The sequence below is a fragment of the Artibeus jamaicensis genome, unplaced genomic scaffold (assembly GCF_021234435.1).
Source record: "Artibeus jamaicensis isolate MK-2021 breed Jamaican fruit bat unplaced genomic scaffold, CSHL_Jam_final scaffold_614, whole genome shotgun sequence".
Lineage (NCBI taxonomy): Eukaryota > Metazoa > Chordata > Mammalia > Chiroptera > Phyllostomidae > Artibeus > Artibeus jamaicensis.
The window spans coordinates 7,848,923-7,876,040 of record NW_026522050.1 but is presented as its reverse complement, the minus strand read 5'-3'; the positions used below and the strand labels follow the sequence as shown (position 1 = coordinate 7,876,040).

Genomic DNA, 27,118 nt, shown 5'->3' with positions numbered 1-27,118 from the left:
CAGACTCACTATGCAAGTATGTACAAACATATCCATTACGTGCATGTTATTCTACTGGCTAGTGTGAATTACACACTATAATATGATAAGTATTTCTTTGCAAACACAAACTGCAATGGAGGTGCAAGGATGTTTCCTCAGCATGGTTTGTTACATCCATAGTAGTTATCTGAATGAGACATGTCCTGTATGGAAGAAACTAGGACCCAAACTCTTCTCCTTTTCTTTGTTCTACCACAGAAATTCATGACACATTTGTCACTTATTGCCATATATTTCTTTGACAGAAACAATTCTTTTCCCCCACCCCTCCCTTCAAATATATTAGGGTGATGGCAGCAAGAAATATGAGTATGGAGACAGTCTTTGTCTTCTTGGGTTTCACAGATCACCCGGAGCTTCAGATCCCTCTCTTCCTCGTGTTTCTGCTCATGTACATTGTCACTGTGGTAGGCAATCTCAGAATGATAGTAATCATCAAGATTAACCCCAGATTTCACACCCCCATGTACTTTTTCCTTAGTCACCTTTCTTTTGTTGATTTTTGTTATTCTTCCATCGTTACACCAAAACTTCTGGAGAACTTGGTCATGGGGAACAAGAGATAAAAGGAGAACAAGATCTGGAGAACAAGATCTGATAAAGAGATCTTCTATGCTAGCTGCATGTTGCAGTACTTCCTGTCCTGCACTGCAGTGGTGACTGAGTCCTTCTTGCTGGCAGTGATGGCGTATGACTGCTTTGTCGCCATCTGCAATCCTCTGCTCTACACAGTGGCCATGTCACTGAGGCTCTGTGCCCTGCTGGTGGCTGGATCATATCTCTGGGGTATGTTTGGCCCCTTGGTACTCCTTTGCTATGCTCTCCAACTAAACTTTTCTGGATATAATGCAATTAACCACTTCTTCTGTGAATATACTGCTCTCATCGCTGTCTTTAGCTCTGATATATATATACCCCAGCTGCTGCTCTTTGGTTTCATCACCTTCAATGAGGTAAGTACACTACTGATCATCCTTGCTTCATATGCTTTTATTTTTGTGACTGCACTAAACATTCGTTCTGCCAGTGGGCGTCATAAAGCCTTCTCCACCTGTGCCTCCCACCTGACAGCCATCACCATCTTCCATGGGACCATTCTATCCCTCTACTGTGTGCCCAACTCCAAAAACTCTCGGCAAACTGTCAAAGTGGCCTCTGTCTTTTACACAGTGGCCAACCCCATGCTGACCCCTCTGATCTACAGCCTGAGGAATAAAAATGTGAAGGATACCTTCTGGAAATTCATAGATGCAAAAGTCCCATCTCATGGAACCAACATCAAAGGATATTTTCAATCTCAAAGAGGAGCAGGAGCAGAACCTGAAACAATTCTAAAATGTATAGAAAATATTTGCCAGAGGTTTTTATGGATGGCTGTGATGTTAGCATATTGTGACTTGGTTAGCTCAAATCCCTTGATGATGGCAAAGAAGTAAATTCTGGGATAAATTCCAAAAGATTTCGGCCTATAAAGCATTTATTTCTATAAATTTTTGTTAAAAAAACACACAAAAATACTACAAAGCACAACAGGTGGTTCATACGAAGAACAAAGTTACTGAGAGGATGATCTTCACTCACCTTAGAAAAGGCCTTTTTGCCACCAGTGGAAAACTTTTTGAACAAAAAATAAAGGAGATCTTCCCCAATGTGGCAATGTAAATAGACTTCCAGGAAGTCTAGGAAGCTCAGAGAGTCCCAAAGAAGTTGGACCCAAGAAGAAACACACCAAGGCACATCATAATTACATTAGCCAAGATTAAAATGAAAAAGAGAATCTTAGAAGCAGCAAGAGATAAAAGACAGTCACCTGCCAAAGAGTTCCCATCAGACTGTCAGCTGATTTCTCAAAAGAGACTCAAAAGAGGCAAGAAGGGGCTGGAAAGAGGTATTCCAAGTCATGAAATCCAAAGACCTACAACCAAGATTGCTCTATCCAGCAAAGCTTTCATTTAGAATGGAAGGGCAGATAAAGTGCTTCTCAGATAATATCAAATTCAAGGAGTTCATCATCACGAAGCCCTTATTCTATGAAATGTTAAAGGGACTGATCTAAGAAAAAGAAGATAAAAAAGATGAACAGTGAAAGGACAGCAAATTCACAGTTATTAAGAACCACACCTAAAACAAAAGCAAACTAAGAGGACTGCTAGATCAGGAGTGGAAACATAGAAATGAAGATCTCAAGGAGGGTTAGCAACAGGGGAGTGGGAGGAGGAGAAGGGGGGAGAAGGTACAGAAAATACGTAGCATAGATGGTAGGTAGAAAATAGATAGGGGGGAGGGCAAGAATAGTAGGGGAAATATAGAATCTAAAGAACTTGAGACACATGGTCATAAACTAAAGGGGGGAATTGTGGGGGTGGGGGGTGCAGGGTGGAGGGGAATGAAGGGGGCAATAGAACAACTGTAATAGCATAATCAATAAAATTTAAAGAAAAAAGAAAGAAAGAAAGAAAGAAAGAAAGAAAGGAAGGAAGGAAGGAAGGAAGGAAGAAAGAAAGAAAGAAAGAAAGAAAGAAAGAAAGAAAGAAAGAAAGAAAGAAAGAAAGAAAGAAAGAAAGAAAGAAAGAAAAGGCCTTTCTGCTTTGTTACTGCATGTGGCCATGGGTGGCTTGCCTTTAAATGTATTTGTGTCATGTGTCAATGAAGCATTGTGTCTTTGTTTGGAGATACAGGGGTATATGCTGTGTGACAATAGCAGTCATAAGTCTTTGCTGACAATTTCCATCCTGGGGTGGGGGTATGTGAATTCCATGAATGGACAGTCAGCTTATATTGAGAAATAATTGACTTAAGACATGAACTTACTGTTGACTCCAAATCTAGTGCCCCTTTCACCAGAATACCTTTGAGGCTATTAGTCTGAGAGGTGATAAAAATTAATTTTGTCCCTTGGAAAAGACAATCACTGGAGTCACTTCAATATCCTTGAATTATGCATGGATATTCTGTCTCAAAAGGCTGCATTCCAAGTCTCCTTATCTTTAAATCTTTCCATTTTAACTACATGTTTCAATATAGGCCTCTTTGTGTCCAACTCCTTGGGACTCTTTGAACTTCCTGGACTTGTGTATCTTTTTCCTTCACCAGATTAGGGTAGTTCTGGGTCATTATTTCTTCAAATAGGTCCTCAATCCCTTGCTGACTCTCCTCTCCTTTTGCTGTTCCCATGATGCAGACTTTGTTGTGCATCCTGTTGTCCTAAATGTTTGTTGGATTCTCTTTATATCTTTTTAAAATTTGCTTGTATGTTCCTGCTCTGCATGGGTGTTTTTTTTTCCCTACCTTCTCTTCTAAATCACTGATTCAATACTCTGCTTCATCTAACCTACTGTTTATTTCTTCCAGGGTATTATTTATTTCAGGTATTACATTCTTTATATCTGACTGATCCTTTTTCATTGTTTTATGTCATTTTTCATGCTGTTAAGTGTCCTTCTAATCCTTACTCTAAGCTCTCTATCTGATAAATTTCTTGTTTCCATTTCATCTACTTTTTCTTGTGGAGACTTCTTTCGTTCTTTCATTTGGAGCCTGTTTCTTTGTCTTTCCAAAGACAAAGACCCTTTTGCAGCCCCTTTTGTGTTTCTATGCATTAAGTAGATCTGCAAAACTCTGGTGCAGACCTTTTCCGATGTCTATTGTAACTGTTCCTGCGCAACCTTTTTGGAGCTATCAGTGATCTATAGCATGTGGATCCCTTGGCTTAGTCTGTCTGTGTGCAGTAAGAACCAGGCTGTGGACCAAGGTCAGCTTGTCATAGCACTGGACCCAGGGAGGGTCAGCTAAAGTGTCAGAAGTCCCAGAGATCTGCCCTAGTTGTTAAACTTAATCAGTAATATAGCCTTAAGCTATACTCAGAAGGATGGCTTAAGCCCCACAGCAAGGGCAGAGCAATTTCTGCAGAAAGGACTATTGCTTCCCTTCAGGCTGATGCCATTTGAAGGGGAGTGCAATCTCACCTGAGAAAGATGACATCTGCAGCATGGGGAATGACTCAGCACAGGGACCCTGGTGGCTGTTCTTCCAGTTCTCTCCCCGGAGCCACCAGCCCTCTACTATCCTTACATGTCTTTAATCCACTCTGCCCTCCCTCTATTATAGCCTACAGTATGTTGCTGCAAATGGAATTTTGTGCATTGGCTATTTAAGAAGCTCTCTGTGTCTCCAACTGTATCATTCTGACAGAAACCCTGCTGCTTTTCACAGCTGGGTGTTATCTGTATTTCTTTCCTGGCTTTGGTACTGTAGTCTGAGATGCCCAGCTCAAGGTTTAGCCACCACACTTCTCAGAAGGAACCCCCCACTGCTGAAATATAGCACCACAACTTCAGCTGCCACCCCTGGGAGCTCAGCCAGCTCTCTCGCACCTCTCTGCACTCACTACCAGTCATGTTGTGCTGAATTGCTTTATTCTGACTGTGGTTGTAAGTCTTTTCTCCAGCTAGTGTTCAGTTTGTTATTCAGGATGGTTTCTCTATAATTTAGCTGTAATTGCAGACTGGCTCTGGGGGGAGGTTCCTATAGCTTGCATCATATTGGGTTCTCTGTTACATTGGGTCTAGTATATGGTTTTTTAAAGTATAAAACTTGATTTATTTGAAATTATTTTGACCATATATACCTTGTAAAGTTTATATGTAAACTGAGTGATACACATAGACTAGTGGAAACTGTGGCCTACATTGACATTAGATAGTCAGGAGAAGAGCACTCCTAGAACATATCATTGAAGAGGCCCCATTTGATAGCTTCTGGCCTGGTCAGGCATGAGGAAAATGCAGCCTCAGCACTCACTGGCTATCTCTTTTCTTCCTCATACAGTCAGAAGTGTGGGAAAAAGCCCAGAGCAGCATGGGGCCTTTTTCTGTCATGTAGTTTGACTTTATCCAAGTTCAAATTCAGTGTGTGTGCCTCCTCCACTCCCTTTGTAAGACAGACATTAAAAAAAAAGATTGTACTTTTAATTAGTTATCATAATGATTCAATGAGTTATTATGGCCTATTATTTTAATAAGTTTTAACATATAACAAGTGCCCAAGAAATGTTAACTATTATTAGTTTTCTGACCAGAAATTTATCTCCTTCCTAATTTTTGAAGGAAATCTGTTGTGACTTTAGTCACTGTACTTGCTGGAATTTAGAACATTTTGTAATATTATAAGAAAAGGGGAATGAATAAAAAATATTCGTGTCATTTTATTATGGCAGCGTGATCTGTGATTTCCATACATGGCACCAGGATGTAATGTCATATGGTACCATGAAATGTGGATGAAGACATATTTGCTTTCAACAATTATTTCACAAATTAAGGCATTGAAATGTTTCTGATGTAATTCCATAGAGATTAATTATATATCCTACTCCACATATAGTATTGGTTTAATTTTAATTTGTTTTTGAAGATTTGAAGATTAAAAATGATTAGGAACTTAAGGGACCCTTTCCCTATGGTTTTACAATGATAGTTTACGTCTCTAACTGTGTACCATACTCACCTTAACATCTTTAGCACAACAGATAAAGTGTCTGTCACTCAGGTTTGTTAGCTAAAACTAGGCTCTGGTTACTTAAAAATTAAAGTGGGTATATTTCACAGAATGTAAAGATATAGGTAACTCAGCTGCCTTCCAATTAGAGAATCATTTAACAGACCATATTCTTGTGCACTTACTGTTTCAAGTGTTTTTTTCTTTTTGTACTTAAATTAAACAATTTCTTGTGGAACACCCAGTGTTGATGTGTATGAAAGAATGCAGACACCTGTACTTGAACAACAATAAAAAAAGAAAATTAAAAAAATGTATCAATACTACCTTTAAAAAAGAATGCAGAGTAAATAAATGGTAGTCTTGCTCTCTCTCTCTCTCTCCTTCCTCAGTCCTCCCATTTACTTCCTACATTTCCCCACATCACCTTTTGTCATGGAATCTAGTTTTTATACCCATAAAGGAGCTCCCTAAATGTAACCCTAATCCTGATGGCTGAGTCCATGGGCCCCTGAGTGAGTCATGGGGAATCAGGACTTGTAGGCTATCTCTGCTCTGTCAACGAAGTGAATCCTTTTAGATTTGTTTTGGGTTTACCACAAACTAGTTTCTTATTATCAGCCTAGAACATTAGGAAGGAATGTTTCCAACATGATTTTTCTGTTTTAACTTTGAGGTAGGCAAATAATTTGTATTCTTTGGGTGGTGAAGTAATTAGAAAACCATGACATTAGCTTGGAGGTTTGTTTTCACTTTAAAATTAGTTCATGTTATAGACTAAAATACTAACTTCTGTTTTCAGTCCAGAATCTCCACTCATTTTTCATTTCATAATATGTGAATAGCACCATGGGTGCATCCCTCTAGGAAGGAGGGCAGAGAATAAACATTTGTCATCTTCCATTTGACTGTTATTTAAGTACAGGTCCGAATGTTATTGTACATCAGACTTATAGGATATTCAGTGTAACCACCTCCACCAACCTACTACTAGAGGGAACTTGGGGAGGTTTTAAATTACCTGTTTCTCAGTGTGGGGATGGACTGATCCTCTAGGACTGTAGCCAAATCAAAGTGATAACACATGGTATTTTTACCACATGTATTCATATGTCAACATATACACTTTATTTAAATCTACATATATACAGAAACTCTACTAGGTACATTTTTAAGAAAACATTTTCATAATATTATTTGAAATAATATGATATTCTGTTTTAGATAAGATGTACCATAGTTTAATAATTGTTATACTTATGACAAGTATTTTTCCATTGTGAATATTAAAATAATAATGTAATGTAGCTTTGAATATACTTTTTCACAATTCGTAAATGTAATTAAGCATCTCTTATAGCAGCTTAAAAAAATAAAATCTCTCATAAATATATCAGATAGCTTTTAATGTTGTCAGGGTTGACTTTGAATATATGTTGCCTAATAGCTTTGCAGAAAAATTTGTACCAGAGTTATACCTTTCTGAGTCACTACTGATGTTGCTCACTATTATCATAATTGAGTTTGTTAATTTGACACGTAAAAATAATGACGGACTTCGGTATATATTTGAAATCTTTTTATTTTTTATTTTGAATAATTCTAAATTCATTGAGAACTTAGAGCCACTGTTCTCAGAGATTTGTCACACTCTCAACAAGAGAACTAAAGAGGACCTCACCTGCTGAAACTTTATGCTAATGATAGACAGACCTAAAAAATTAACATACATAGGATCATAGTTGTTGTCTGATATGAACAAAATTTGTTACATTTTTCAGGGAGCAGCAGTTGATCTCTTGTGGCTTTAAAAACTGTCATTGGATCTCATTGAAATGCCATCAAAACATCTAATTTAATTCATCAGCTCAATGTATTGTGGTAGGTAACAGTTCAGAATTATACACATTTCTGCTGATACTTTAAATTTGGTCAGTGAGATCTGCTGCCACACTGAGAATTTAGCATTATCTGACATTATATTTCAAAATCATTGTGTTTGACATCCATGTAATTTGTTAAAGTTAATATAATTGCGTGTTTTCTCTCTTATTACCATTTCAGAAGACACACAAAACGTATCCTCTGGCTTTCTAAACCAGACATATGGTGGAAGCAGGGGAGGGGAACTGCACCATTGTGATGGAGTTCATTCTCCTCGGATTATCAGATGCCCCTGAGCTGAGGGTCTTTCTGTTCATGGTGTTCCTCCTTATCTACGGAGTCACAGTTTTGGGCAACCTGGGCATGATTGCACTGATTCAGGTCAGCTCTCAACTTCACAGTCCCGTGTACTTTTTTCTCTGCCACCTGTCCTTTGTGGATTTTTGCTACTCCACAATCGTGCCAAAGATGCTAGTTAATATTATAAATGAAGACAAAGCCATCTTCTTCTTGGGATGAATTGCAGTTTTGTTTATTTGGTGTCTGTGGAGTCACTGAGTTCTTCCTGCTGGCTGTGATGGCCTATGACTGCTTTGTGGCCATCTGTAACCCACTGCTGTACATGGTCACCATGTCCCAGAGACTCCAATTGGTGCTGGTTTCTAGCTGCTACCTCTAGGGGAGTGTGTGTTTTCTGTTCCACTCGTGTTTTGCTCTTGAGATCTCATTCTATAGATCAAATGTGATTAACCATTTCTTTTGTGATTTGCCCCCTTTCTTACTCTTGCTTGCTCTGATGTCATTGTGAATGAACTGTTGGTGTACACTGGGGTCTTTTTCACTGAGATCTTCACCATTGTGATCATCCTCACCTCCTACTTGTTTATTCTCATCACCATCCTGAGGATGAGCTCTGCAGAGGGAAGGCGCAAAGCCTTTTCCACCTGTGCCTCCCACCTCACAGCCATTGGAATCTTACAGGCAACAATCTTTTTTACTTATTGCTGGCCTAGTTATGGCAACAATGAGGTTGCTGACAAGGTGGCTGCAGTGTTTTGCACAGTAGTGATTCCCATGCTGAACCCCTGATCTACAGCTTGAGGAACAAGGATGTGAAGGAAGCTCTCAAGAAACTGTTGGGATCCAAATTACTTTCTGAGAAGCTGTTTTCTTAACCAGATTTAGGGTTTTATGAGAAATCGTTAAAGATGCTTGTTGGAGGTAATGTTAAAAAAAAGTAAAACAGGGAGGGATTTACATGCTGCAAATCTGTGCATGCTTCTCCCCCCATGTCTCTGTCTTATTAAAGCTACGTTATTTAATTTTTTGTGTGCTGTTGTTTACCTATATCTGTTTACTTAGATATTTTGGAGTGACATTGGTTAACAGGATTATATGTTTCAATGTACAATTCTATGATACATCATATGTGTTTGTGCCAGTCACCCCAAAACCACCTTCTCCTGTCACCATATATTTGACCCCCTTCACCCTTTACTACCCCTCTCATCCCCATCTCTTTTGGTAACCACCATACTGTGGTCTGTGTTGATGAATTTTCATTTGTTTTTCTTGTTTGTTCATTTGTTGCTTTTAGTGTAAAGCCATATCTTATCTTTTTTATTGGCGTGTTCAGAGGCTGTTCTGAACAAGAACAGCTTTGCTGCTGTTCTCCAACCTCTAATTGCTGTAAATAGGTTTCTGGAGTGTTATTTTTAGACTCAATTTTTGTTCTATTACCAACATATTTTTAACAAAGTATGCACATAGACAGAAGCCTTCATCATTTTTAATGAATGCAACTATGTTTATGAAAGTTACTTTACCTTTTAACATGGTATGAGTATACATTTGTCACATATTCTATGCTTTTTTCATAACAATTTAGAGTGAATTTTTAAACACTTTTGTGTATTGGGGATAATTTTTTAGTAATTAATGGTTATTTTCTCCTTTATTATCCTTTCTATTGCAAAGTTATAATTTTATAACTTTCCAGACTGACAGCTGTCAGAGGGGAGAGGGAGTGGGGAAAGGGTTGACTGAATTAAAGAAGGTGAAGGGGTTAGTCAAAGAACATGTACACCTGACACAGAGACATTGAGGACAGCATGGTGATGACCAGAGGGAGGGGGGCTGTGGGGCTGAGTGAGAGTGGGCCAAGGGGTCGGGGAAATGGGTACATCTGTAATAGTGTCAACAATGGAAATAAAGTTAAAATATTTCTTCTATAAAATATATAATAATACTCTAATTTTATAATGAAATTTTCATAAAAGTTAAATCTGTCTCATAAGTTCTTAGCATAATATATCATATAACTGATTAATAAATTATCTGCTGTTGTTAGTCTTTACTTCGTGTTCTCTATTTTACTTTGATTCTGGATTAAACAAGTAGGTTATGCATCTGATACCATACCCTTTTTCTAAGTTTCTATGTCTTTGTTAATTTTTTTTTCTTTACTCTGTCAAATTCTTGGTAGGCACTCAGCCTCTCCTGTTCTTGGTGAGTCTTTGTTTTTGCACTAGTGGGATTTGATGAAATGTTCATGGCCAGTCATCAAAGATCCAATGATGGGTTTCTGAGTGGTGACTAGTGAACTAGTGATTTAAGTATGGTATTTTGGTGGGATTATTGGAGGAAAAAAAGAGTTTCTTTCTGCTGAGATTAATCTTCTGGACAGATAAAAGCTCAAAACTGCTCATATCTCTTTCTATATATAATATGTATGTATTTCTCTTTTTTTCTCCCCCGTTTTCTTTGTCTTCCTTCATTAGGCAAACATTCTCTCTAAATTTCATTTTTTAAAAATTTTATTTAGTTCTTTTCAAGTACAGTTGTTTGTCTATTTCTCCCATCCCAGTCTCCCCCGCCCCATGCTTCCCACCTCCCTCCCATTTCCACCCCCCTTAGTTCTCGTCCCTGTGTCCTTCCTATTATTTGTTCCTCCAAATCCCTCCCCCTTTTTCTTCTTAAATTCCCTTCCCTCCCCCCTCTGGTCACTGTCCCCTTATTCTCTATTTCAGTGTCTTTGTTTTTTTTTTTTCTGTTTGCTTGTTTTGTTGTTTAGCTTCCTGTTAAAGGTGAGATCATATGGTATTAAACAAAAGCAAAAATAAAAACCACATGAGCATATCAATAGACGTGGAAAAAGCTTTTAATAAGGTACAACACCCATTTATGATGAAAACACTCAGCAAAGTGGGAATAGAGGGAGCATTCCTCAATATAATAAAGGCCATATATGAGAGACCTAAAACCAACATCATATTCAATGGGCATACTTTTGGGCTAATCCCTTGAGTCCTCCCCACCCCCCTCTGAGATCTATCAATGCTTTTGGGCCACATACACATTGTTGAGCTTATGTGTACACCCAGAGATACACATAGACTAATAGAACACTGTGGCTGACATGGACATTATACAGTCAGAAGAAGAGCAAACCTAGAACAGGTTATTTAGGGAGTCCCATTTGATGGCTCCTGGCATTGGGCATGCATTCAGAAAATGTGGCCTTAGCACTGGCTGGGAATGTGTTCTTTTCCCCCTGAAGTCATAAGAGCTAGAAAGTCCACAGAGCAGTATAGGCCCTTTTCCTGAGATTTATTTTGATTTTATTCAAGTTATAGCTCAGTGCTTGTGCTTCCATTATCTCCTGTATAACACAGACCTAGAATTATTCTCTTGATTGTTCTCCTGATGATTAAATGAGTTAATTTTGCATAGTGTGTAGAACAGGTTCTATTACATAACTGCCTGATGAATGTAAACTGTTATATAGTTTCTGACAAGTAGGTTCATTGCTTTTATACTATTAAAATTTTTTTATGTAGTTTTAGTTATTGTGCCATATAGGAATTTAGGACATTTTAAATATCATATGAGAAGAAGCACTTATAAGAAATATTCATGTTACTATAGCAATTATAAAGCGTGACCCACATACATAACACCAAGGTGTAATATTTTAATGTACCACAAAAATCTAGGACACATGTTGCGTTTAAACAGCTTTTTCCCAAATGAAGATAATTTTTAAAATAATTTTTCTGATGATATTCCATAGAGATTAATTATTTGCATTACATCATACATTGTCTAAGTTTATTTTTGTATATTTTGTTAGCCATATAAATTAATAATTGATGTGCAACTTGACAGACCCATTCCCCAGGAGCTTCAATTACAGTATAAATCTCTAAGTGTATACCCTACTCATCCTAACATGCTCAGCACCAGGGAGGGAATGTCTGTCACTCAGGCTTGTTAGCTAAGGCTAAGCTCTGCTTACTTGAAATGAGTGTATTTTCCCAGCAAACAATTACTTTATAGATGTAACTATCTGGTTTGTCTTGTTAATAGAGAGTGATTTAACGTACCACATTCCCGTGCACTTACTGTTTCAAATGTTTTTTTCTTTTTCTACTGAGAGACAGTTGATGAAGAAATTAGAAGAGTTTCCTCTGGAACACCAAGCGTTGATGTGCATGAAAGCATACAGAGTGATCTAATGGTAGACTTTCCCTCTCTCATCTCTATCCATTTGATTTCACACCAATTTTTGTCACGGGATCTAAAATGAAGGTTCATGGAGGAACTCCTAAGTTTTTTTATATGTAACTAGAGTGAGTTATCATAGTTTAAATGTATTGAGGTGACACTGGTTAATAAGGTTATACAGGTTTCAAGTGTGCACTTCTACAGTACATCCTCTGCATCCTGCCCTGTGTGCCCAGCACCCAGAGTCAGGTTTTCTTCTGTCACCATATACTTGGTTCCCTTTACCCTTTACTGCCCCTCCCCACACCCCCTCCTTCTGGTAACCACCATACTGCTGTCACCCTTATTCTTAGGGTTGAATTAGTGTATGGGCCTGAAATTGGTTATGGAGAGTTAGTCAGGGCATGAGGACTATCTGTGTTCATTCAATGAAGTCTTTGGATTTACCTTAAACTAGTTTCTTATTATCAGCCCAGAACATAGGAAGAAATTCTTCCAAGTTTATTTTTCAGGTTTAACTCATGAATGGGTAAATTCAGGATTTTGGTGTTTGTTTGTTTTTTTTGCCAAGTAATAAGAAAGCCATGACTTCAGGAAGGTGATGTGCTTCAAGAACATTTAAGAAGGACCCATGGACAAAGACAAGAGGAGGGACTGCATGTGGCAGGTGGGGGTGGATAGGGTGGAGGAAACTAAATGGATGAGAAAACATTAAACCTTAATCGATCATCTCAGTCTATTGTGATAGATATTATTTAACATTTATAGTGATCCTTAAGTCAATTTTGATCAGTGGCACCCACTGAGATAGTATTTCTGATTATCTGATAATATTGTCTTCGTCCTATCTTACTAATACACTGTTTAATAGATCTCAACATTATGTGTTTATGATATTATTTTCCTGTTGATTTCTTAATTTATTTTCTGTTTCTAGAAGAAGCACAAAACTTACCATTTGGTTTCCCAACCTGGTGGATATGGGGGAAGAGAACTGCACTGCTGTGACAGAGTTCATTCTCCTTGGTGTATCAGATGCCCCTGAGCTGAGGGTCTTTCTTTTCCTGGTGTTCCTTCTGATTTATGGAGTCACGGTTTTGGGAAACCTGGGCATGATCATACTGATTCAGGTCAGCTCTCGTCTTCACACTCCTATGTACTTTTTCCTCAGCCACCTGTCCTGGGTGGATTTCTGTTATTCCACAATCATTGTGCCAAAGATGCTAGCTGATATCTTAAACAAAGACAAAGCCATCTCCTTCCTGGGATGCATGGCACAGTTTTACTTATTTTGTGCCTATGCAGTCACTGAGGTCTTCCTGCTGGCTGTGATGGCCTATGACCGCTTTGTGGCCATCTGTAGCCCACTGCTGTACATGGTCACCATGTCCCGGAATCTCTGTATGGAGCTGGTGTCTTGTTGCTACCTTGGTGGGACTGTGTCTTCTCTGATTCACTTGTGTTTAGCTCTTGAGATCCCAACCTACAGATCAAATGTGATTAACCACTTCTTTTGTGATCTGCCCCCTCTCTTATCTCTTGCTTGCTCTGATGTCACTGTGAATGAACTGTTTCTGTACATTGTGGCCTCCTTCAATGAGATTCTCACCATCTTGTTCATCTTTACCTCCTACTTGTTTATTCTGATCACCATCCTGAGGATGCGCTCTGCAGAGGGAAGGCACAAAGCCTTTTCCACCTGTGCCTCCCACCTCACAGCCATTGTTGTCTTCCATGGGACAATCCTTTTCACTTATTTCCAGCCGAGTTCTGGCAACAGTGGGAATACTGACACGGTGGCTGCAGTGTTCTACACAGTGGTGATTCCCATGCTGAACCCCCTGATCTACAGTCTAAGGAACAAAGATGTGAAAGAAGCTCTCAGAAGAGTGGTGGGCTCCAAAATGTTTTCTTAGAGAGTATTTTCCTGGCAAGACGTGGGGTTCCACAGTGGAGGCTGGTGGAGAGCTGAACTGGTTGACTGCCGTGTAGGTGTGGACGGCACAGACAAATTGTAGGTCTGTATGAGTGAGTTTTTAAGATTCACTTTTCTTTGTGCCTCTGCAATTGAGCAGGGTAGGGGTGAACACATTTGAAAATTTGCAGCCTATCTTTGCTGTTATTTAGTCTCAAATGTTTCAAATGGGCCTTGGAAATGAATGCTAAGATATACATTAACCTTGTTTAAAACGTTCATAAGGTTCATAAAGAAAATTGAGAATCATATTTTTCTATCTATTATGGAAACTGGTCTATTTCAAAATTGAATTCCTGTCATTTTATAATGAAGAATTCAACTTTGCCAGTTTATACACAGAATGCTATTCCCATATGTGTATGTATTCTGTTTGCTGCTCCTTTCTTGCTTCCTTTGTTATGTTTATGTTGTTGTTATTACCATGTGTAATGTTTTTGGAATTCTAGAGACTAATATCTAATACATAACATATTTAATATCTATATGTCATGTTAAATGTGTAGCTACATTTAATAATCATTGTTATCACTGTCAATGTTTCTAACTTTGACCATTTTTATCATTTTGTATTTTCTTATCTTTGGGCTTATTTTACAATGTGTGGGTCAAATGCTTGCTGTGCCTTATAGGTGGACTTTTATCCTCCATTTATACTCTTTGTTGTGTTTTTGCTCCTGATGAAATGAGCTTTTTTCACTCTTCCTCTCTGTGTCTGAACCATATTTCTTCTCTCAGTCCTGATTTATATGCACCATTCATAGTTTATTTGTGCTTTCATTGTGTTCATGTCAATTTCTACATTATGTTTGCTCATTCAATGAAGCTCTCTCCTTATATCTGTAGTAATGTTAGAAGGCGCTAGGCTTGAGTTTGTGAGGTACTATCCTGTGCATTTTAGACTGTTTGGCAGTATCCATGGCCTCTACATCCTGGATGCCCCAGCACTACCTTGTAGTTGTGACAATAAAAAATTTTTATGCATTGTTAAGCATCCCCTGCTTGTTTGTTTAGTTTGGTGGGAGTAGATTTAAAACTGCCTACTTTAGAATAGTGAATGTAAATGGTAAAAAGTAAGCACATTTCTGATAAAGGATTTGTATGTAGAATATAGACAGATCTTTAAAATTAAACAACAGGCTTCTAAAGAGTCCAAAGGTCAACAAAGAGCACTGGATGTCATGGCTGGGTGGTTCAGTTGGTTGGAATATTATCCAATACACCAAAATTGGTGGTTTTGATCCACAGTCAGGACACTTACCTAAATTCTGTTTGATCCCCATAGGGGAATGTATGAAAGGCAACTGATTGATGTTTCCCTCTCACATCATTGTTTCTCTCTCTTTTTCTCCCTTCCTTTTTCTCTAAAAACTTATAATAATAAAAATATCCCCAGTTAAAGATATAATTTTCTTTGAAAAACAGAAGAGGAATTACAGAATATTTTGAATTAAATGCAAATGAAGACACAAATTACAACATTTTAAAAGAGGGATATTTAGAACTTTAAAAGGAAAGAAATATCTCAAAGCTCAAAGTTTAGATTTTATATTTAAAGACTAGGAAAAAATGAATTAAAACAGGCAAAAAATAAAAACAAATAATAGAAAGGATATAATAAAGACTAGAGTATAATTCAATAATACAAGCGTAACAACAGTATATAAAATCAATGAATTTTGATTTTGAAATGATCAATAAAATGGACAAAAATTTATCTAGAATTAGAATGAGAAAATGAGACAAGATATAAATCAAGACATGATCTTGAGGTAGGTGGACCTTCCGAAAATTAAAATGTCTGTAATAAATATTATAAACAACTCATGCCAATAAATTAGTTGACTTAGATGATGAGAACAAATTCCTAAATAGCTAAAATTACCCAAAACTGAAACAGAATAAATAGAAAATCTCAGTAGACATATAACAAGAGAATAGACTGGGTTTGTAACTAAAATATTTTCCCCTTTATTAATATCCAGACACAGATGGCTTCACTGGTTATTTTCACTAAGCATTTATGTAAAAAATTACACAAATTGTTGATTAATTCTTATCAAAAGTAAAGGAGATCACTTTCCAACTCATTTTATTTAGCAAGTAGTACCCTGATGCCAAATTCAATAACGAAATAGAAGGAAAGACAATACAACATAAAATTATTCAGAGTTGTAGGTAAAACTTTTCAGCAAAATATTAGCTGAATAAAGTCAATAGTACATAAAGGATAATAAATCATAATCAAGGAGGTCTGTCCCAGGAAAGCAAACAGAGTGTAACAGATGAAAAGCAGTTTATGTAACACATCTCAAATGTAATAGAACATAAAAAATAAATGGCTACCTCAGTAGATACAGAAAAGGTATCTGACAGAATCTAAATCCCATTCAGATAAAAATTTCCCATAAGGAGAAATAGAGAAAATGACTTCAACCTACCAAACCTGCTCCTGGCATCACACTTAATCTCTACAGACTGAGGGTTTTTCCCCGAAATCACAAAACGATGCAGTATGTTGATTTCAGTACAAATTATAGATGAAAATAGATAGATAGATGATAGATTAACAAGTGAGCCAGTCATCTGGATTTGTAGTAAAACTAATTTTATTCACAGACCATATAATCTTTTAGGTAGAAAATTATAAATGAAGAGTAATTGACAGTAATAAGAGGGGAAGAGGAAGAGGGATAATGGAGGATAGTCGGGGAAAGGCCATCAAGGACATGTATAAAGGACACGTAGATAAACCCAAAGCGGGTAGGTTTGAGGGTGAGAAGTGGGGCTGGGTGTTGTGGGATAAAAATGGAGACAACTGTCTTTGAACAACAGTTAAACATTTAAAAAAAATAATTGGCTGTTCATTTTGAAAAACATGAGCTGAAATCTATTTCTCACACTTTATACAAACATTAACTCAAGATGGATCAAAGACAAAAATTTAAAAATACAGGCACAAGTTATGTATCTGATTAAAGATTTATACCCACTCATATGAAAAATACAACTAGAGCATAGGAAGTGAAACAGGAAAACTATTTGCATAAACATTTCACTAAAGAAGAAAGAGTTTAAGGTGCTTCAGTTGCAAAAAACAGCCTTCAAAACACCAAAATTTCCAGTTATTTCTATTTTGACCCACAAGTTTCTATTCATGGAGGCAATACACAAAATATGGGCTGGTTGAAGTTTTCTTGTTCTTTGTTTAAACGTGTAAGATGATAAAGGAGGGAATGGAGAACCATTCTCTATTTTGTTTATTAGTTTATTTTGTTCATTAGAGTCCACATATGAGTGAAATCATATGGTATTTGCCTTTTTCTGACTGGCTTATTTCAGTTCTCATAATATTCTCTACTTCCACTGAAACTGTAACAAAAGTATAATTTTCTTATTTTTAAGGCTTAATAGTATTCCATTGTTTAAATATACCATGGTTGGTTTATCCACTCATCTATTGATGAATACTTGGGCTGCTTCCATATCTTGGTGATTTTAAATAATGCTGCAATGAATATCAGGGTGCCTATGTTCTTTTGAGTTAGTGTTTTGGGTTCCTTTGTATATATATTTCCATAAGTGGAATCAAGAGTCTAAAGACAGGTCCATTTTTAAGTTTTTGAGGTATCTCCATACTGCTTTCCACAGTGGTTGCATCAGTCTGCATTTCCACCAACAATGCAAAAGGGTTCTCCTTTCTCCACAACCTCTCTAGCACTTGTTGATTTATTGAGATAGTCGTTGTGATAGGTGTGAGATGATATCTCATCTTGATTTTAATTTGCATCTCTGATGATTAGTGATGTTGGGCATTTTTTCATATGTCTATTGTGTGTGTCATATCCATATGTCCTCTTAAGAGCAGTGTCTATTCAAGTCCTTTGGCTAATTTTTGGTGTTGAATTTTGTAAGTTCTTTATACATTTTCAATATTAACCCCTTATCAGATGTATCAGTGAATATGCATTCAGTGCATTGTCTCTTTATTTTGTTCATGTTTTCCCTTGCTGTGTAAAAACTTCTTGTTTGATGAAGTACCATTTTTTTTTTGTTTCCTTGCCTGAGGATATGTTTTTGATAAAATAGTCCTAACAAGCAATGTCCAAGATTTTGCTGCCTATGCTTTCTTCAGTGATTTTTCTGGTTTTGTGTCTAACATTTAAGTCTGATCCATTTTGAATGTTTTATTCTTGTGTGTAGTGTAAGAAGGTGGTCTAGTTTCATTTTTGTGCATGTATCTGTCCAATTTTCTCAACACCATTTATTGAATATATTATCGTTAGCCCATTGTATGTGCTTGCTTCCTCTGTCAAATATTGATTGACTATAAATGTGTGGGTTTATTCCTGGGCTCTCTATTCTGTTCCATGGATCTATATGATTGCTTTTATGCCAGTACCATGCTGTCTTCATTACTATGGCCTTATATTATAGTTTAATACTAGTTAGCATGAGTCCTTTAACTTTGTTCTTTCTCAGGATCACTGTTGCTATGCCAGGCCTTTTGTGGTTCCATATACATTTTTGAAATATTTGTTCTAGTTTTGTGAAATATGTCATTGGGATCTTGATAGGAATTTCATTAAATCTGTAGATTGCTTTGGTAGTATGGAAATTTTAATGATGTTAATTCGTCCTATCCATGACATGGTATGTGCTTCCACTCATTTGTATCTTCTTCAATTTCTTCAGTATCTTATAATTTTCCAAATAGAAGTCTTTTACATACTTCATTAGATTTATTCCTAGGTATATTATTTTTGAAGAAGTTGGGAATGTGATTGTTAATTTCCCTTTCTGTTAGTTTGTGATTAACATATAATATGCAAATTACTTCCAAATATTAATTTTGTGTCCTGCTACTTTGCTGAATTCATTTATCAGTTCTAGTAGTTTCTTGGTGAAATTTTTGGGTTCTCAATGTACAGTATCATGCCATTTTCAAATAAAAAACAGTTTTACTTCTTGTTTTATGATGTGGATGCCTTTTATTTTTTCTTCTCTGATGCTGTGACTACAACCTCCAGTGTTATGTTGAAAAAGAGAGGTGAAAGCAGACATCCCTGTTTTGTTCCGGATCTTAATGGAAAGCTCGTATTTTCCCATTGAGTATAATATTGGTAGTGAGTTTGTCATATATGGAATTTATTATGTTTAGGTGTGTTCCCTCTAATCCCACTTTGCTTTAAGTCTTTATCATAAGTGGGTGCTGGATTTTATCAAATGCTTTTTCTGCCTCTATAGATATGATCATGTGGTCTTTATCCTTCATTTTTTTATCTGATGAATTGCATTCATTGACTTGTGAGTTTCACACCAATGTTGCATTCCCAGAACAAATCCCACTTGATCATGATGTATGATCTACTTGATGCATTGTTGTATTTGATTTGCTAATATTCTGTTGAAGAGTTTAGCATGTATGTTCATCAGGGTATTGGCCTGTAATTTGGTTTCTTTGTAGTGTCTTTTATTGTTTTGAAATTAGGATAATGCTGTCATAAAAAATGAGCTTGGAAACCTTACCCCTCTTGAATTTTTTGAAATAGTTTGAGAAGGAGAGGTTAGTTGTCAGGATAATTGGTAAATTTCACCTGTGAAGCCATGTGGTTCAGGGCTTTTGTTTGTTCTTAGGTTTTTTGTTTTTATTTTTATTTTTACTGCTTCAATTTTAGTAGGTGTAATTAATCTATTCAGATCCTCTGATTCTTCCTGTTTCAGTTTTGGAAGATTGTATGTTTCTATAAATTCATCCATTTTGTGTAGGTTGTCCAGTTTGTTGGCATATAATAATATTGCTCATAATATTTTCTTACAATCCTTTGCATTTCTTTGGTGTCAGTTGTTATTTCTCCTCTTTCGTTGCTGATTTTATTTATCTGGGTGTTCTTTTTTCTTGGTGAATCTGGTTAAAGGTTTGTGAATCTTATTTATCTTTTCAAAGAAGCAACTTTTGGATTCATTGATATTTTTTATCAATTTTAAAGACATGATTTCATTTATTTCTGCTCTGATCTTTATTATTTCCTTCATTCTACTAACTTCAGGCTTTATTTGTTGTTCTTTTTCAAGTTTTTTTAAGTGTAAAGTGAGATTGTTTATTTGAGCCTTTTATTTTTCTTTCTTTCTTTTTTGTTTTTGAGATAGACCTGTATTGCTATAAACTTCCCTCTTAGTATTACTTTCTTTGTGTCCAACAGATTTTGGATTGTTCTCATTTCCATTACTTTTGAGATATCTTCTGATTTCTTCCTTGACCTCATTGTTTACCCATTCATTGTTTAATACCATGTTACTTAGCTTTCATGTCTTTGCATGTTTTTCAGTGTTGTTCTTGAGATTGACTTCTAATTTCATAGCATTTAGCATTGTGGTCAGAGAAGATACTTAATATGATTTTCATCTTCTTAGATTAATTGAGACTTGTTTTGTGTCCTAACATGTGGTCTATCCTAGAAAATGTTCCATGTGCACTAGAAAAGTATGTATATTTTTCTGCTTTTGGGTGAATGCTCTTCAGATATCAATTAAACCTGCTTGATCTAGTGTGTGGTTTAAGGCCATTGTCTCCCTATTGATTTTCTTTCTGAAAGATGTATCCATTGAAGTATATGGGGTGTTAAAATCCCTGACTATGCCTGTATTTATGTCTCTCTCTCTCCCTTTCTGTCCATGAAGATTTGCCTTACATATTTAGTTGCTCCTATGTTGAGTGTGTGTGAGGGTTATATACTCTTGTTGGATTGTTCCCTGTATCATTATATAGTGTCCTTCTATGTCTCTTACTCTGTAGCCTCAGATTGAAAGTATATTTTGTCAGATATAGTACTCCTACTCAGCTTCTTTTTCCCTTTCCATTTTCATGAAATATCTTTTTTAATACCTTGACTTTTAGTTTGTATGTATCTTTTGATTTGATTTGGGTCTCTTGGGGACAACATATATGGGTCTTGTTTTCTTATCCATTTAGTTACCCTATGTCTTTTGGTTGGAGTTTTTAGACCATTTACATTTAAGATGATTTTAAAAATATTTAATTAATTTATTTTTAGATAGAGGGGAAAGGAGGGAGAAAGAGGAGAGAAACATCAATGTGTGGTTGCCTCTCTCACACCTCCTACTGGGGACCTAACCTGTAACCCAGGCATGTGGCCTGATTGGGAATGGAACCAGGGACCTGTTGATTCTCAGCCCAGCACTCAGTCCACTAAGCCACACAAGCCAGGACATAATGTGATTATTGATAGGTACATATTTAGTGCTATTTTATTGTTAGACTATTTTCCAGTGTTTTATCTCTTACCTTTTCTTCTTCTTCTGAAAGCATGCCTTTTAACATTTGTTGAAGTACTAGTTTGGTGTTAACAAACTCCTTTATCTTTTTCTTGTCTGGAAAGCTCTTTATTTCTCCTTTGATATTAAATGATAGCCTTGCTGGGTAAATTAGCCTCGGTTGTATGTCCTTGCTTTTCATCAGATTGAATTTTCACACCCCTCCCTTCTGGCCTGAAATATTTCTTTTGAGAAATCAGAAGACAATCTAGTTGGAGCTTCCTTGTATGTAACTACCTGCTTTTCTCTTGTGGCTTTTAGGATTCTTTCCTTGCCTTTAAGGCTTGCCATTTTACTTATGATGTGTCCCTGTGTAGGCCTCTTTGTATCCAACTGTTTGGAACTCTTTGAGCATCCTGGATTTGTGTGTCTTTTTCCTTCACCAGATTAGGGCAGTTTTTGTCATTATTTCTTCAAATATGTTCTAAATCCATTGCTCACTGTCTTCTTTTTTTGCTATTTCCATGGTGTGGATTTTGTTGTGCTTCTTGTTGTCCAACATGTTTGTTATGTTCTCTCCATTCTTTTAAAAAAGTTCTTGTTTTTTTGTGGCTCTGCTTGGGTTTTTTTTTTCTACCTTGTCTTCTAAATCATTGATTCAATCCTCTGCTATATCTAACCTACTATTTCTTCCAGAGTATTATTTGTTTCAGCTATTGTATTCTATATTTGTGATTGTTCCTTTTTACTGTTTTTATGTCTTCTTGCATGCTGTTGAGAATCCTTATAATAATTACTATAAATGTTATATCTGATAAATTGCTTGCTTCCATTTCTTCTACTTCTTCTTGTGGAGAATTCTCTTGTTCTTTCATTTGGGTCCTGTTTCTTTGTCTTCCACTTTTGGCTAATTCTTTGTATTTGTTTCGATGTCTTGGGTTGATATGCAAAGATTGGTGCAGACCTTTTGAGATGTCTCTTGTGACTGGTCCTGGGCAAACTATTTGGAGCTGTCAGTGATCTATAGCATGTGGCTCCCTTGGCTTAGTCTGTCTGTGTGCAGTAAGAACCAGGCTATGTACCAGGGTCAGCTGGTCCTAACACTGGACCCAGGGAGGATCAGCTAAAGTGGCAGAAGTCCCAGATATCTGCCCTAGTTGTTAAACTTAATCAGTAATATAGCCTTAAGCTATACTCAGAAGGCTGGCTTAAGCCCCACAGCAAGGGCAGAGCAATTTTTGCAGAAAGGACTACTGCTTCCCTTCAGGCTGATGCCATTTGGAGGGGAGTGCTATGCCTGAGAAAGATGACATCTGCAGCATGGCTGTTCTTTCAGTTTTCTCCCCAGAGCCACTAGTCCTCTACTCTTCTTGTATGTCTTTAGTTCACTCTGCCCTCCCTCTACCATAGCCCACAGTATGTGGCTGCAAATGGAATTTTGTGCATTGGCCTTTTAAGAGGCTCTCTGTGTCTCCAACTATCTCACCCAGACAGATGGAGACCCTGCTGCTTTTCACAGCTGTATGTTATCTGTATTTCTTTCCTGGCTTTGGTACTGTAGTCTGGGATGCCCAGCTGGAGGTTTAGCCACCACACTTCTCAGGAGGAACCCCCCACTGCTGAAATATGTCTCCAGAACTTCAGCTGCCACCTGTAGGAGCTCAGTCAGCTCTCTTGCACCACTCTGCCCTCCCTACTTGTCATGTTGTGATGAATTGCTTTCTTCTGTCTGTCTGTGGTTGTAAGTCTTTTTCTCCATCTAGTGTTGTTTGTTTTTTGGGATGGTTTCTCTATAATTTAGCTATAATTGCAGAATGGTCCTGTGAGGATATTGCTGTAGCTTGCATTTATTCCTCTGCTATCTTGGATCTAGTATGTGGTATTTTAAATTATAAAACTTGATTTATTTGAAACCATTTTTTACCACATATACCTAGTAAAGTTTATGTATACAGTCAGAGATATACATAGATTAGTTGAAACTGTGTTCTACTTGGGTATTAGATTGTTGGAAGAAAAACATACCTATAATGGATCATTGAGGAGGCTCCATTTGATGGCTTCTGGCATTGGGCATGTGTGAGGAAAACGTGACCTCAGTACCACCTGGGAGTCTGTTTCCTTCCTCATATAGTTGTAAGTGTGGGAAAAAGTACAGAGCAACATGGGACCTTTTTCTGTTATGTATAGTGACTTTATCCAAGTTAAAACTCAGTGTTTGTGCTACCATTACCTCTTTTGTAAGACCTCAAAAACTATTTTTCTCTTGACTGGTTATCATAACAATTAAATTAGATAATATGGTACATTGTTTAGAATAGGTTTTAACATATAACCAGTGCCCGAGAAGTGTTGACTATTATTAGTTTTCTGACCAGTAGTTTATCTCCTTCCTAATTTTTGAAGGGATTCTGGTGAGGTGTTAGTCACCATACCTTGCAGGAATTTAAAGGATTCTGTATAAATGTATGTGTGTGTGTGTATACGTGTGTGTGTGTGTGTGTGTGTGTGTGTGTGAATGAAGGGGGGATTAATAGGAAACATTCATTTTTTATAGCAGTGTGATTGTGGCCCACATACATGACACTAAGATGTAATACCATAATGCACCATGAAATCTAGATGAACATGTTTGCTGTCAGAAAATTGTTTCACACATTAGAGCATCAAAAATATATTTGATACTATTCACTAGAGATTAATTATGTGTCCTATGCCACGTGTATTATTGATTTAATTCTAACTTGTTTTTTGTAGTTTTGAAGATTAACAGTGATTTGGAACTTAAGGGACTCTTTCCCTGGGGGTTAAAATTACAGTTTAAGTACAGTGTACCACACTCATCTTAACATCTTCAGCACAGCAGAGGAAATGTCTGTCACTCAGTTTGTCGGCTAAACCTAGGCTCTGGTTACTTGAGAATTAAAATGGGTGTATTTCCCAGAAAACAATTATTTTAAAAATCTAGCTAACTCATCTAGCTTCTAAAAAGAGAATGATTTAATAGACCATATTCCTGTCCACTTACTGTTTTAAATGTTTTTGGCTTTTAGTACTGAGAGACAGTTGATGGAGAAATTAGACAATATCCTCTGGAACACCAGGCTTTCATGTGTATGAAAGCACACAGAGTGAACGAACGGTTGTCTTGATCTCTCTACTCTCTCTGTTTCTTTCCCCACCTCTCACTCATTCACTTTGTACCTTTCTCCATATCAACTTCTGTCATGCAATCTAGATTTTATACCCATAAAAGAGCTCCCTAAATGTCACCCTAATTCTGAGGGTTGAATTCATGTGCCCCTGAGTTGGTCATGCGGAGTCGGCACGTGTAGTCTATCTATGCTCACTGAATGAGGTAAGTCCTTTTAGAGCTGTTTTGGGTTTACCATAAACTAGTTTCTCACTATCAGCCTAGAACATTAGGAAGGAGTGTTTCCAACTTGATTTTTCTGTTTTAACTTTGAAGTGGGCAAATAACTCTGTTTTTTGGGGGGAGCAGTAAAGTAATGAGAAAAGCATGACTTTAGCATAGCATATTGATTTATTTTCACTTCTTTAAAATTTGTTCATGCTATAGAGAAAATACCAAGTTCTGTTTTCAGTTCCGAATCTGTTAACATATTATATAATTTTCATTATATAATATGTGTGCAGCACCATGGGCGCATCTCTCTAGGAACAAGGACAGAGTATAAAATGTGTCACCTTCTATATGACTGTTCTTTAAGGACAGGTCTGAGTGTCATTGTACATTGGACTTATAGGATGTTTAATGTAACCCCTTCCTCCAACCTACTACTGGAAGGAACCTGGGGAAGTTTACACTTGTCTGTTTCTCAGTGTGGGGGATGGAATGATCTAGAGTTCTAGCCAAATCAAAGTGATAACATATGGTATTTTTACTACATGTATTCATGTCAACATATATGTCTCATTTAAATTTACATATATACATAAACTGCACCAGGTATTTAAAAATCATTTCTGTAACATTATATGAAATACAATCATGGTGTTCTTTTTTAGCTAAGGTACCAGAGTTTAACATTGCTCTATTTATGATCATTATTTTTCCCATTGCGAATATTATAAATGATGCTGCAATGTAGCTCTGAATATATTTTTTCACAACTTGTAAATGTAATTAAGCATCTCTTATAACAACTGACAAGAATAAAATCTCTCAAAATATATCAAGTAGCTTTTATTACTGTCAGGGTTAAGACTTTGAATATATGTTGCCTAATGGCTTTGCAGAATAATTCATACCAAAGTTGTATCTTTCTGAGTCATTACTGTTATTGATCACTGTTATAATTAAGTCACTTTATTAATTTTACAAATAAAAATAATGATGGAATTCAGTATATATTTTAAATCTTTTTATTTTTTATTTTGAATAATTCTAAATTCACTGAGAACTTAGAGCCACTGTTTTCAGAAATGTGTCACACTCCCCAACAAGAGAAGTGAAGAGGACCTCACCTGCTGAAACTTTATGCTAACGATAGACAGACCTAAAAAATTAACACACATAAGATCACAGTTGTTGTCTGACTTGAACAAAATGTGTTACATTTTTCAGGGAGCAGCAGTTGATCACTTGTGGCTATAAAAACTATCATTGGATCTCTTTGAAACTCCATCAAAACATTTAAGTTAATTCATCAGCTCAATGTATTGTGGTAGGTAACAGTTGAGAATTATACACGTTTTGCTGATACTTTAAATTTGGTCAGTGGGATCTGCTGCCACACTGAGAAGTTAGAATTATTTGACAATTGTACTTCAACAGCACTGTGTTTGATGTTAATGAGATTTTTTTAAGTTAATATAATTGTGTGCTTTCTCTCTTATTCCCATTTCAGGAGACACACAAAACTTATCAATTTGGCTTTCTAAACCAGACATATGGTGGAAGCTGGGGAGGGGAACTGCACCATTGTGATGGAGTTCGTTCTCCTCGGATTATCAGATGCCCCTGAGCTGAGGGTCTTTCTGTTCATGGTGTTCCTCCTCATCTATGGAGTCACAGTTTTGGGCAACCTGGGCATGATTGCACTGATTCAGGTCAGCTCTCGACTTCACACTCCCATGTACTTTTTCCTCAGCCACCTGTCCTTTGTGGATTATTGCTATTCCACAAATATTGTGCCAAAGATGCTGACTAATATTATAAATGAAGACAAAGCCATATCCTTCCTGGGATGTATGGTCCAGTTTTATTTATTTTGTGCCTATGGAATCATTGAGGTCTTCCTGCTGGCTGTGATGGCTTATGACCGCTTTGTGGCCATCTGTAGCCCACTGCTGTACATGGTCACCATGTCCCAGAGACTTCGAATGGTGCTGGTTTCTAGCTGCTACCTCTGTGGGACTGTGTGTTCTCTTATCCACTTGTGTTTAGTTCTTGAGATCCCATCCTATAGATCAAATGTTATTAACCACTTCTTTTGTGATCTGCCTCTGCTTTTATCTCTAGCTTGTTCTGACGTCACTGTGAATGAACTGTTGGCATATATTGCGGCCACTTTCATTGAGATCATTGCTATTGTGATCATCCTCACCTCCTACTTGTTTATTCTGATCACCATCCTGAGGATGCGCTCTGCAGAGGGAAGGCGCAAAGCCTTTTCCACCTGTGCCTCCCACCTCACAGCCATTGTTGTCTTCCATGGGACAATCCTTTTCACTTATTGCCGGCCCAGTTCTGACTACAGTGTGGATGTTGACAAGGTGGCTGCAGTGTTCTACACAGTAGTGATTCCCATGCTGAACCCCTTGATCTATAGTCTAAGGAACAAGGATGTGAAAGACGTTCTTAGAGGAGTGCTCAGCTCCAAAATGTTTTCCTGGAGAATATTTCAAAGTGGAGGCTGGTGGAGGGCTGAATTGGTCGGCTGCAGTGTTGGAATGGAGAGGGCAGCCAAAGGGTAG

At 37.0% G+C, this 27,118-nt stretch overlaps 3 protein-coding genes and 1 pseudogene across 3 annotated transcripts; all 4 read left to right on the top strand.

The window, feature by feature from the left end:
* Positions 1-332: 332 nt before the first annotated feature.
* LOC119035689 (olfactory receptor 5D14-like) lies at positions 333-1,478 on the top strand. Its single transcript, XM_037127121.2, is given in 1 exon segment — positions 333-1,478. A coding segment is annotated over 1 exon segment (1,146 nt).
* A 6,166-nt stretch (positions 1,479-7,644) lies between these two features.
* On the top strand, positions 7,645-8,597 carry LOC119035688 (olfactory receptor 5L2-like; annotated as a pseudogene).
* Positions 8,598-12,905: 4,308 nt separating this feature from the next.
* LOC119035697 (olfactory receptor 5L1-like) lies at positions 12,906-13,844 on the top strand. Its single transcript, XM_037127128.2, has one exon. The coding sequence runs from the start codon at positions 12,909-12,911 to the stop codon at positions 13,842-13,844; it is 936 nt and encodes a 311-aa protein (XP_036983023.2). The 5' UTR covers positions 12,906-12,908.
* A 12,248-nt stretch (positions 13,845-26,092) lies between these two features.
* Positions 26,093-27,118, top strand: LOC119035687 (olfactory receptor 5L2). The gene has a single exon (XM_037127120.2). It carries the CDS (start codon positions 26,093-26,095, stop codon positions 27,116-27,118), a length of 1,026 nt encoding a protein of 341 aa, XP_036983015.2.

Excerpts from the sequence above, each read along its gene's own strand:
- LOC119035687 (XM_037127120.2), top strand. The coding sequence starts at position 26,093 with ATGGTGGAAGCTGGGGAGGGGAACTGCACCATTGTGATGGAGTTCGTT.
- LOC119035697 (XM_037127128.2), top strand. The coding sequence starts at position 12,909 with ATGGGGGAAGAGAACTGCACTGCTGTGACAGAGTTCATTCTCCTTGGT.